Here is a 12500-nt window from a genome sequence, read left to right on the forward strand (position 1 = left end):
CGAAATTTGCATTGCAGTAAATTGGGGGGCGGGGGGCGGGGGGGGGGGGGGGGGGGGACACTGCATCTCTTCATCCACGAGGCAGTGATTACGCCTCTCAAATGAAAGACGGGTGGCTGTTAATTTCACGCCCCCCCCCCCCCCCCCCACCCCCTGTTTTTTGATACAATTTGTCAAATGACCTTAAAATCACCCAGGGGCCACGACGCACGCCACGCCCCCGTTATGATTCCCAAGCTTTTCCTTTTTTTTTTTAAACAATTTCCCGACTACAGTACACACTGCGACCTATCCTTCCTTCTTGATGATACCCGAGGACTGCCCCTGTTTCTCCACAAAACGCTGCAGGCGGGGGCCGGGGGCCGGGAGGGACTTCTTATCCCGGGTTTGACCCGGTGGACTCGTCTCTGGAGGAGGAGGACGCCGCCAGCGTCTTCCTCGCTCGCCTCCCTCCCTCTCTCTCTCCCTCCGGTGCAGCGGGCGAGCTACTAGCTGTTCTCTGAGCAGCCCGCCATCACTCACTGTGTCAGGAGCCGGCGAGAGTGAGGCGCTTGACTGACAGGCTCTTGGCAACCAGGCGTCGTTATTTCCTTAGTGTGTGTGTGTGTGTGTGTGTGTGTGTGTGTGTGTGTGTGCGTGTGTGCGTGTGTGTGTGTGTGTGTGTGTGTGTGTGTGTGTGTGTGTGTGTGTGTGTGTGTGTGTGTGTGTGTGTGTGTGTGTGTGCGAGTCCAGGACTGCTGATGTGTCTGACGAGGCTCCTCTCTTCCCCTCCTCTCTCTCTCTCAGTGGACGGATGTTCACAGGCAAACGCAAAACACATGAGGCCCCTCCAAACCCTCCAAACCCTGCCAACTGGTAATGTACCCACACGCACGCACACGCACACTGAAACACACACACACACACAGAGTTACACACACACACATACCCGCACACACACACACACAATTCCTGCCCCCCCCCCCCCCCCCCCCCCAAACCTCCTGCGCTCCGCTCGCTCCTCTTCCCTCTCTCTCTCCCTTTCATGTTTTCATGAGTTTTGCTGGAGAGGATTAACGCGCCGCGTCGGTTCCTGTGTGGTAGTACTCTAGCTCGGGTTGTCTGCCCCGTTACGGTTCTGATGACATCACGCCGGCGCCCCCCCCACCCCACCCCCTCCTCCCGCGACCCCCTGGTGGGTTATGTACCTACAGGAGGGGGGGGGGGGGGGGGGGGGACAGCGCGTCTCCAGAGGTTTACCGCATGGCTTCAGCAGAGGTCGAAAGGGGACACTTGAGACATGAGCCACATCCAAGGCAGCGCTGCAGCTTTTACTGCACCGCCTCTCATCGGGCAGGTTTTATGGGAAAACAGCGGCTATTTCATCCTCATTATTGTGTGTGTGTGTGTGTGTGTGTGTGTGTGTGTGTGTGTGTGTGTGTGTGTGTGTGTGTGTGCGCGTGGGGGGTGGATGGGAAAACGGAGGAGGGGTATGTGAGGGTGGGGGGTGGCGGTAAGGAGTGGGATGGGTGGTTACTGCCACCACCGGGGTAGGGGGTCAACTCATCCGTCTGTGGTGGTATTCATCACGTTTTTTGGTTTTCATGGCGAGACCGCAGGCGGAAGGAATTCGAGCGCGGCCGGGCTTCCTGTGCGAGGAGAACACAAGGCGCTGCAGGAAGAGGGGAACAAATAAAAACAGGCCCGAGTTGAATTGGGTTAAAGGGATAAGTCCCCCCCCCCCCCCCCCCCCCCCCAAGATTAAAGGGGTTTCCAGCGTGGAAATTCTACGTGAGCGCAGCGTTCCTTTTCGGAGCGAACGACGGCGGCGGACGGGAATCCTGGAGTTAGGCCGTGACGTCATCATGCGTCCTCCTGAGGCCCAGAGGTTGTGGCCACAGAGCCGACTGGGTTAAGTGGGACAGAGAGAGATGACATACAATCTGTTGCAACGGGAAGGAGAACACTAACATGTCTAAGTGGCGGTGGTGACCCCCGGACAACATGCGCTTTGTACCGCGAGTCATTTCCATTGTTGCAGTAGGACGTGTTCTCTGACGTTGACTTGTGCTGTGAATACTAAACAGGTTGGATGACAAAACTTTTTATAATAAAAAAAAAGAGCAAACAAATGGAGCAATGGAGTGTTGTGTTGTTTGACGGACAGGCGCGTCAGCCAACCGGATGCGTGAATGCCTTCTACAATGCTGTTCCAGTTCCACGTTGCCGTTTTGTGCTCTGATTGGCCGAGCGTGCGCATGCGCATGAGCCGCGACGCGCTCCTCAGCCAGCTCCTCAGCCAGCTCCTCAGCCAGGCTCCGCTTAAGGCAATTTATACAAATGGAAGTATTGATTACGGCGTAACAAATCATTAAAAAAATATACCCCTAACTGGAATATGTTGTGCCTTTACACATATGTTGGATTATGTAATTGGTTTGTCATGACAAACCAATAGAAAATCGCGAACTAACCGGTGGCTACAACAACACACAGTAACTACATGCATCATTGTTTATAACTGGACACGGACGCGTTAAACTAACCTAAAGTTAGTTGTTCACCAACAATCTACAGACACAAACAAACACAGAACCGGACTGTTATATTAAAATAATTGATTGCTGTTTAACGCGTCCGTGTCCAGTTGTAAACAAAAAAACGCCAACCGGATACTTGGGGGGGAAAAGCTCCGGTTGACAGTCAGCTAAGCACTACTGTACGTACCTCGGCGGGATCTCCGCTGCCGGGGAAGAAGTTCCCGTCGTCGTAGCGATGGAGAGAGACGTACAGCACACTGGGGTCGTTGTAAAAGGCCTCCTGGGTGCCGTTGCCATGGTGAATATCCTGGACATCAATAGGGAGGGACAAGTTTAGGGGCGGGGGGGGTATAGATAGATCCTGTTTCACAGTCTATGCCCGGACTAAGAAAATAATGGCCGTAGTCCCTTTTTCAATATGTATTAAATATTATATATATATATGACGTATTTAATCTAATCTTTTTGGGGGGGATTTTCTCATCACGTCCCCTTTTCCGTAGCGTCGCCCGCCGGCACGCTACTCTTTCCCATAAACTTGGAACGACAACAAAATAAAACACATTACATCAAACGGTATCTCAAAGAGCGGTCGTTAGCTAAACGCTACACGGCCCTCGAGGAAGCAAAGACCTGGACAGGCTACAGACATGCTCTCCCCCTTGTCAGTGGCCAATATCAGCTCTCATCGTGAAGCCATCGCTTTGAGATCAGGTAGTAATTAGCTCGTCGTCGATGTGTGTTTGTGTGTGTTGTGCGTGCATGCGTGTGTGTGTGTGTGTGTGTGTGTGTGTGTGTGTGTGTGTGTGTGTGTGTGTGTGTGTGTTGTGTGTGTGTGTGTGTGTGTCGAGGGCCCCAGACACAAGCCAGACTCCCGCTCACGTGGAGAGCAGAGGCCGACACCTGGCCACAGATCAGTATCGGCATCTGTAGGCATGTGGGTGGTGCGGGGGTGTAGACCTACTTTCTGCGTACGTGTCTGTTTACATACACGGGGAACCGGTGCCTCTAGGATGATGAATGGCGACGCTACTGTGCGGTGCGGATGTGCATCCTGGACCGCGTGTGTGAGAGCGCGCAATTGCTATACACTGTGCGTACGCGTGTGCGAGAGCGTGCAATTGCTATACACTGTGCCGTGCGTATGCGTGTGCAAGCACTACACACTGTGCGTACGTGTGTGCGAGAGCGTGCGAGCGCTACACACTGTGAGTAAGTACGTGTGTGTGAGAGCGTGTGAGCGCTACACACTGTGCATACACTGTGTGTGAGCGCGAGCGCGTGTGTTTATTTAACTTGTGTGTGTTTTATTTATTCCCATCCATATGGGGACCGCCGCTGACGGTTCTGCTCTCTCTCTCTCTCACCCAGTCCACGATGAGGATCTTGCTGACGTTGAGTTTCTGCTGGAGCTGCTTAGCGGCGATGGCCACGGAGTTGAAGAAACAGAACCCCCTGATGGACAACACACACACACACACACACACACACACACACACACACACACACACACACACACACGCACACACACGCACACACATCTGTTTATCAGGATATCTTCCCCGCAGTGACATCATATAAGCACCATATGGGCCGTGTGTGACTTTAAAGGAATTTCCCCCGTAATGACCCCAAAGAGACTGCTCTTTTCTTTATCCAAGCAGGGCAATTAAAGGACCAGTCCGTGAGCAAGATATAATAGGAAAGGGTTTGTATTTGTTGTTTGAGAATGTTGTCATTTTCTAGTTGATTGAGATCTCGATACAAGGACTAACACTAGACAACATGTTGTCATTCTCTAGTTGATTGAGCTCTCGATACAAGGACTAACACTAGACAACATGCTGTCATTCTCTGTATTTTTGTATTTGTATTTATTGGTTTAAAATACAGAGACAGTGCATATTAAGGAACTTTTTACTGTAAATATGCCAGTTTAGCCAGGTTGGCTAATTTTCAACTGTATAGTCTCTGGGGCAGGTGACATGAGCACTACAATAATTAAGACTACAATAAATAATTAACTAGACTCTAGTTAACTGACTGAGCTCTTGATACAAGGACTAACACTAGACAACATGCTGTCATTCTCTAGTTGATTGAGATCTCCATACAAGGACTAACACTTGACAGGTAAATATGAGTTTGAATATATCCTCAAGAATACATTTGAATATATCCTCAAGAATATATTTGAATATATCCCACGCTCCCGGCTGTGCTTCCTCCCAAAGACGCTGCGTCGCTGCTAATAAACGATACATTTCTATGGAATCAGTTAAACTTATCCTGTGTGTCTGTTGTCATTGTCAGGGTTGAACTTGTGAAAAAGACATTCTGGACTGGGCCTTTAAGAGCAAACGCTGGTGGCTTTTTAAAAGTCTTGACTCTGAAATAGTCTGTAAGTAACAGGGAACGTCCCACCACACACACACACACACACACACACACATGAGATGCACAAGTGCTAATGATCATACATTCACGCTCTATTTATTTCATCCTCTCATCAGCCACAAAAGAAATGCCACTTGGATGACAAAGAAGAAAGTCCAACACCCACGTGTCCCCCTGAGACGAAGTCACGTCTCGCTCCCCCGGGCGAGCGAGGTAAACAAAAAGAGCCGCCCCGTCGTAAAAAACAACAACAACAACAACAACGCATTCCAAGCGGAGACGTAGCGTGAACCTCCGTGAGGTGACTTCAGGGGGGGAGGAAAGAGAAAAAAGAAAACTAAATAAAAAAAGAAAACTAAATAAAAATGACCTCACGACTTTGGCGCCGCACGCTCTCTACCAATCGGCGCGCGGAGGTTCCTGACGGCGGGGGGGAAGGTGTGAAGAGAGGGGGAGAAAAACCAAACGCGCTGACGTACGAGAAAAAACAGACACACACAACAACACGAGGGGAAGCGGCGACGTCTGGGAAACAAACTGGGGAATGTTTGAAAAGGACGGTGTCAGCAGAGAGCATGTCAGCGTGGGACGGTATATCATATCAACCCCCTTCATCAAGAGAAGTCATTATCGTCTCGTAAATAAGCAGTGACAAGCGCTGCTGAGCACACACACACGCAAGCGCGAATGCACACACGCGAACGCACACACACAAGCACACACGCAAGCACAGACACATACCAAGAGCCAGGAGGTCTCTGCAAAGAATTTCAACGTTTCTTTTCTGTTTTTTTTTTACAGATCAAACACACCTTCTAAGAGAGTGTGTGTGTGTGTGTGTGTGTGTGTGTGTGTGTGTGTGTGTGTGTGTGTGTGTGTGTGTGTGTGTGTGTGTGTGTGTGTGTGTGTGTGTGTGTGTGTGTGTGTGTGTGTGTGTAGGTGTGTGTGTGTGTGTGTGTGTACATGCGTATGCTGCTGTACTTACAGGGGGGAGGAGCGGGTAGCATGGTGTCCGGGGGGCCTGACCACCGCAAAGCCATTCTGCATGGGGGGAGAGGGGGAGAGCAAAAAGAAAAAGTGTTGAATGGAAAAAGAAAAGAAAAAAAATACAAAAGGTTCACGTTCTGAAAAATACACCGGCCAAACAAAAGGCAAACTGCAGTAACTGTGAGAGCAGCGAAATGGAGGAAAAGGAGAAGAGTTTCCTCCGAAGGAGACGAGACCAGATGGTGTCTTAAAGGAAAACTCCAACATTTTGGGAAATTAGCTTATTTGCCATCTACCCTGGAGTTAGATAAGAAGATACATACCCCTTTTCTTCTCTGTGCATGCAGTAGGAGTAGGAAGACACGCACCGTTAGCCTAGCTTAGCGTCAGTCACTGGAAGTAGGTTCCTCCATTAGCCTAGTTCCCAACGTCTTCCTACTCCTACTGCATGCTCAGAGAAGAAAAAGGTATGTATCTTCTTGTCTAACTCCAGGGTAGATGGCAAATAAGCAAATTTCCCAAAATGTTGGCCTACTATGTTGGTATACTATGTATACTATACTCTACTATACTATACGCTACTATACTCTACTCTACTATACTTTACTATACTCTACTCTACTATACTTTACTATACTCTACTCTACTATACGCTACTATACTCTACTATACTCTACTATACGCTACTATACTCTACTATACTCTACTATACTCTACTATACGCTACTATACTCTACTCTACTATACTCTATTATACTATACTCTACTCCAGGGGTTCCCAAAGTCGGGGTCGCGACCCCCAGGTGGGTCGCGAGCCACCGCGGGCTGGTCGCCAGGTGATACAAAAAAATATATATCCAAAAAGAAAAAGTTTATTTTTTTATGCAGTCAGGCCACTGAACTTAGAAGCAGGCCAGGCCAGTGTTTCTAGTTGCACCAGCGCAATAGTTAGATAACCTAGGTTGGGAACAACCAGAAGATCACTGCAACTCACACAAGTTGGAGAACTATCTCTCTCTCTCTCTCTCTCTCTCTTGCTCTCACACACACACAAAGGGGCATGTGATTGGTGGAGGCGGGACCCTTACAAAAAACTGCTAATCATTGACACATGCTAGCCTATAATAATCCCCCCCAGAAAAATCTACTTTGCATTTGATATATTGCAAATATATGCCATCACACACACTGGCATTTAAAGGGTTAGAATTATAAAATGAATATCTGGTGTTATGATCAGGGCTGAAGTTGAATAAAAGATTGTATTTTTTATCAATTACAAAAAAACTGAAAATCCATAAAAACCTGTGTTGTTGCTAATCATACATATGCTAGCCTGTTTTTTAACAATAATTTGTGATGCCATCACAAACACTGGCATTTAAAGGGTACAAATTAAAAAATTCCTGCACCAGAATGCAGGACATGAAGTCTTTGTAACACAACATTTCCTGGTGGGGGACCCCCAGACCCCCTGCTTAAAAAGAGGCTTGACTGGGGCTATATTTTGCACTATAGTTCCTGGCCTGAATGATTTCCCCAGTCCGGCCCTGGTTAAAAGCCTCCAATGCTTATTAGTTTGTGTGCGTTTGAACGTTTGCATGTTTCAACCATACATTTCCATTTATAAAAAATATATATATATTATTATTATTTTAATTCTTTTTACCTCCTATAATAGTGGGGGTCACGGCTCTCTGACACCGTTATTTGGGGGTCGCGGCCTGAAAAGTTTGGGAACCCCTGCTCTACTCTACTATACTCTACTCTACTATACTCTACTCTACTCTACTATACTCGACTATACTATACTATCCACTTCTGTACCAACAATACCTTTGGCAGGACAGGAAATAAAATGGGTTAAATACTTGTGCATTAACTACTTGTGCAGTTACTTTATTTGCCTTTAGGGCTACAGTTGTAAAGTGGAGAAAACCGATACAGCGATATATCACAATATTTTGTGTCCCGATATTATAGATACAGTGACGCCAAGGATCAATATTTAAAATCCCATTTTACTGTAATACAAATTTATGGAATGAGGTGAACATTATCTTATTAGATAAAACATATACATATATACTTTAGATACAAGTATATATATATTTAGGGGCGGCTGGGTGGCGCAGCCGACATTGCGCTCGTCACCAAAGAGACACCGGGTTCGAATCCGGCTGTCGGCGTTGCCCACGGCTTGGACCGGCCGTCATACTAACTCAATTGGCAGAGTTAGCGGGTGGAAGTCGATGGGTGGTAATCTGGACGTTGTGGACAGCGACTCCTACAGGTCGGTTGGGGGGACGCCTGCACAGCAGAGACAGGATATGGCGGGGGTAGTGTGAGCCTCCCACACGTTACACCTCGCCAATGAGAGTCTGCGCTGGCAGGTGAAAAGATGTGACAGGCTGCCTCCTCGTGTATCGGAGGGGACACGTGATGCACGGCTTCTATCCTCCCTACAACCGGCCAGTGGGGGGCATATGCGAGCAACGTTCAAGACAGGGGAGGGGAGAATTGGCACAGCGAAAATTGGGATGGGATAAAAATAGAAAAAGAGAAAAAGTGGATAAAAAAAAAGTATATATTTTTATTGCATATGTTGGGGACATAATTAGCTGTTGAAAAATGGTAATACATTGCGATATATGGCGATAGCGTGACTCTACTATGGTGATGATAATATGGTGTCGCGGGCCTCCTGACCGGTGGTGTGACAGAATTGACTACGTAGTGGTGACAACGTCTTCGAATGCATTTAGTTTTGTGTGTTGTGTGAAATACCCCTTTAACAGAGTTTACATCATAGTGTTGGAGATTGACATAGTGTGTAACAGAGTTGACAGAGTGTTAGAGATTGACATAGTGTGTAACAGAGTTGACAGAGTGTTAGAGATTGACATAGTGTGTAACAGAGTTGACAGTGTTACAGACTTGACATAGTGTGTGTAACAGAGTTGACCGAGTGTTAGAGATTGACATAGTGTGTAACAGAGTTGACAGAGTGTTAGAGATTGACATAGTGTGTAACAGAGTTGACAGTGTTACAGACTTGACATCGTGTGTGTAACAGAGTTGACCGAGTGTTAGAGATTGACATGGTAAGTAACAGAGTTGACAGAGTGTTAGAGATTGACATGGTAAGTAACAGAGTTGACAGTGTTACAGACTTGACATAGTGTGTAACAGAGTTGACCGAGTGTTAGAGATTGACATGGTAAGTAACAGAGTTGACAGAGTGTTAGAGATTGACATGGTAAGTAACAGAGTTGACAGTGTTACAGACTTGACATAGTGTGTAACAGAGTTGACAGAGTGTTAGAGATTGACATAGTAAGTAACAGAGTTGACAGTGTTACAGACTTGACATACATGTAGTGTGTGTAACAGAGTTGACATAGAGTGTCACAGTAACCACGTTGACAATGGCCTCACCTTCAGCTCGCCCTGTGCCACTTTGAGAGTCAGGTCCGTCACGCAGCCCGCGGCCAGCCGAGAGGCCGTCGACGTGTGCATCTCGTTCCAGATGGTGTCATTGTCCACCTATCAATCACACAATAATGGGAATCAAACGTGTGGACCAGAGCCGCTAAACGACAACCAGCGCGGAAAGCAAAAGGGCCAAATGTGGCTAAAATAAGTGACATTTAGTATCTCAACGTGATGGAAGTCAGAGGGACTGTTAAGAGTTGCTAGTCTGGCATCAGAAACAGGATCAACATTTACACAGCGTATTGCTTCGGGCCAATGAACGCGATTATAAATTATATCTCAGTGGAGGGGGGGGGGGGGGGGGGGGGGGGTTACGACAAATCAACACTGTGCTGACTTTAACTTCTACCGCTCCTCCGAGACTTATATTTCTAGACCTCCTTTCACTCCATCCCATCCCTCTCTCATCAGAATCCCCCCCATCCGTATCTTTCTTTTTGTTATTCCATGTTTCAAAACTCATATTTCTGGCGGTTTGGCGCGGTGGAACAATGAAATCAGAGGAATTTCTTTTATCACCATCTTTGCCATCTTGATCCAATCAGCCCGCTTCGCCCGGCGCAGCCAAGGGCCGGAAATCCAGGCAGATCAGGCGCCTTATCAACACCCCCCCTCCCCCGCCCGCCCCTCTTCTCTCCCTCTACAGTACCTACAGTACTCTCCCTCTCCCCCACCTTATCTGTATTCCTCCTCCTCCTCTCCTGTCTCTCTCCTCTGTCTCCCCCCACCTCCTCGCTCCTTATTAAAGCCAAACCAAAGCCCTCCTCCTCCTCCCTTTGTCATCTTTCATATTTCTCTCTTTCCCTCCTCTCCTCCTCCTTCTCTCTCCCCTGTCCGTCCATATCAATTTTCTCAGTCTTCTTCTTCTTCTTCTTCTTCTTCTTCTTCTTCTTCTTCTTCTTCTTCTTCTTCTTCTTCTTCTTCTTCTTCTTCTTCTTCTTCTTCTTCTTCTTCTTCTTCTTCTTCTTCTGTGCCCAGCAGCCCCTCTTTCTCCCAGGAGCGGAAAAATAGCTTCTTCTTTTCTTTCTTTTTTTCAAAGTAAGAGTTCCCTGATAGAATAGTATAATTCTATCGGTAAAAAAGTAAAAGTTTAATAGTATTTGATATTGAACAGGACTTATATTGAAAGTACACATTCTGTACGACGTTCTCATTTTCAATGTGATTGAAATATTCCCATTAGTAGATAGTATATTTACATTTGACATTTAGTCACAAATGCTGGCGCTTTTATCCAAAGTGACTTACAAGGTCTGTACAACCAGTCGGCAGGAAGGGCACACCTCTGGCAGCTAAGGGTCAGTGATAATTGTCCGTCAAACAGTGTTGAACTTGACTGTTACACTCTGAATGCACAATAGTATAGACATAGTAGCATAGTAGGGAGTAATATAGGCATAGTAGATAGTAGCAGAGTGCATAACCGTAGAAGACAGCAAGAAGATTAGTATTCATAATTATTTGTATTTTTGTATAGGTATTATACGAGTATATATAGGTATATATATATAGGTGGGATATTTCCTCTGAAAGGAAGTGGAGTAAACGTGTACAAAGTAGAAATACTCAAGTGAAAGAGCTAAACGGAAGCGACTAAATGGAACTAGCCGTGACAGCTGAACGTGACCTCACGCGACCTTACATGACCTCACTTGACCTTTGACCTTCTAAAAAGCGTATTTTCCAACTTACGAGTCAAACTCTTCAAGAGAATCCGTGACTGTTTGTCAAATAAATCACAGAGTGTGTCTTTAATGGGATAGTTGTGATCTTTGGATCCCTGAGCCCCTCTCCCTTACTCACCACAGTGATGCTGTTGATCAGTGGAGTCCTTTCTCAACAAAACCCATGCTGTTCCTCACACTACTTTGTGTGCTCCATTGGTTTTGCATTGGTTTTGTGGCTATCGTGAAGCAAAGTCAATGCAGTCAAGCTCCTCTCTGTACAAACTGACTGAGGCCATGTCCAGACGAAACCGATTTTGGTCGTATAAATGCCTGCACAGATTAGCCCCTCCCCCTCTCAAGGAGTTTATCCACGAGAAAAGGAACACTGGATTAGCCACTAGATCAAACACCAGAGGGGATTGTGAGGTCCATTTTAGAAAGACCGCCTTCAGCAAAAATTGTCTATCGATAAAGGGAAGTGGAACATGGAACAGCCTTCCGGTCCCCTTAAGGGAATGTCCCACCCTGTCCACCTTTAAGGGCCAACTCAGGAAATGGCTGTTAGACAGCCAAATATGCACTCATTAGGGATGTTAGTGATGTTGAATGTCTGAATGTCATGTTAGTGTGGTCATGTCAGTGATGTCAGTTTTTATGAATGAACGTTGTATGGTCCGTTTTGTGTTTGTTTTATTTTATGTTAGGACTACGGGTGGAAATTAGCCCTGTGCTATTCCCGGCATATTTACGTCCTTATCATGCTGTGATGTTATGCATACACATGTAAATGATGTTCATTAATTTGCATTGTCCTTAATAAACAAATCTTAAATCTTGTATCAGTCAAAGTATTTGATCGTATGCACCTTTCATCCACACGGAAGGAACTGCGTTCTGGGAGCCTGAAGACGCTATTTTCTGAAACCGGGGTCCCAGAGTGGGAACATCTGAAGACGCCCCCCCTTGCGTCGCCGTCTTTAACAAGCCTATACGCGCATTTTCCTGTTCAACCGATGACGCGATAGCCCACCTCTCCCTTAACCCTCATGTGCAAACTCAGCCAACATCACAACAACAATACAGGCATCATACAGAGTAGCTGCGTTCGTGTTACAGAGGCTATTGAGCTTGATCGGGCTTTTACAGCTAAATGTACTGCCCCTGTACTACCACCGTCGACAACAGATTGACATCTCCCTTAATCCGCATGCAAACCCAGCCAACAAAAAAGAAACATGATACATATATGTCTTATATGTCCAGATATGTCCTGGCTAGAAGTTTTTATTAAACACCGGGAGGCTACTGTGATTAATAAATACACATAGCAGGCCTTTTTCTGAAAACCCAAATAAACTAAGTAGCCAAGCACATAGACTGTTCCATAGCATACGCCTTCAGTTGATCATGACAAATCCTCTCTTACCGTGACGAT

General features: G+C 46.6%; 1 protein-coding gene across 1 annotated transcript in view; it reads right to left on the reverse strand.

The window, feature by feature from the left end:
- The window catches only part of hdac7a (histone deacetylase 7a), a 106333-nt gene that overhangs the window by 39506 nt on the left and 54327 nt on the right, over positions 1–12500 (reverse strand). Inside the window, 4 exon segments of the mRNA XM_084315815.1 lie at positions 2707–2826; positions 3887–3974; positions 5902–5957; positions 9342–9449. Of these exon segments, the coding sequence (XP_084171941.1) occupies positions 2707–2826; positions 3887–3974; positions 5902–5957; positions 9342–9449 (372 nt within the window).

This window comes from Notolepis coatsorum (genome assembly GCF_963971535.1).
Source record: "Notolepis coatsorum genome assembly, chromosome: 6".
NCBI lineage: Eukaryota > Metazoa > Chordata > Actinopteri > Aulopiformes > Paralepididae > Notolepis > Notolepis coatsorum.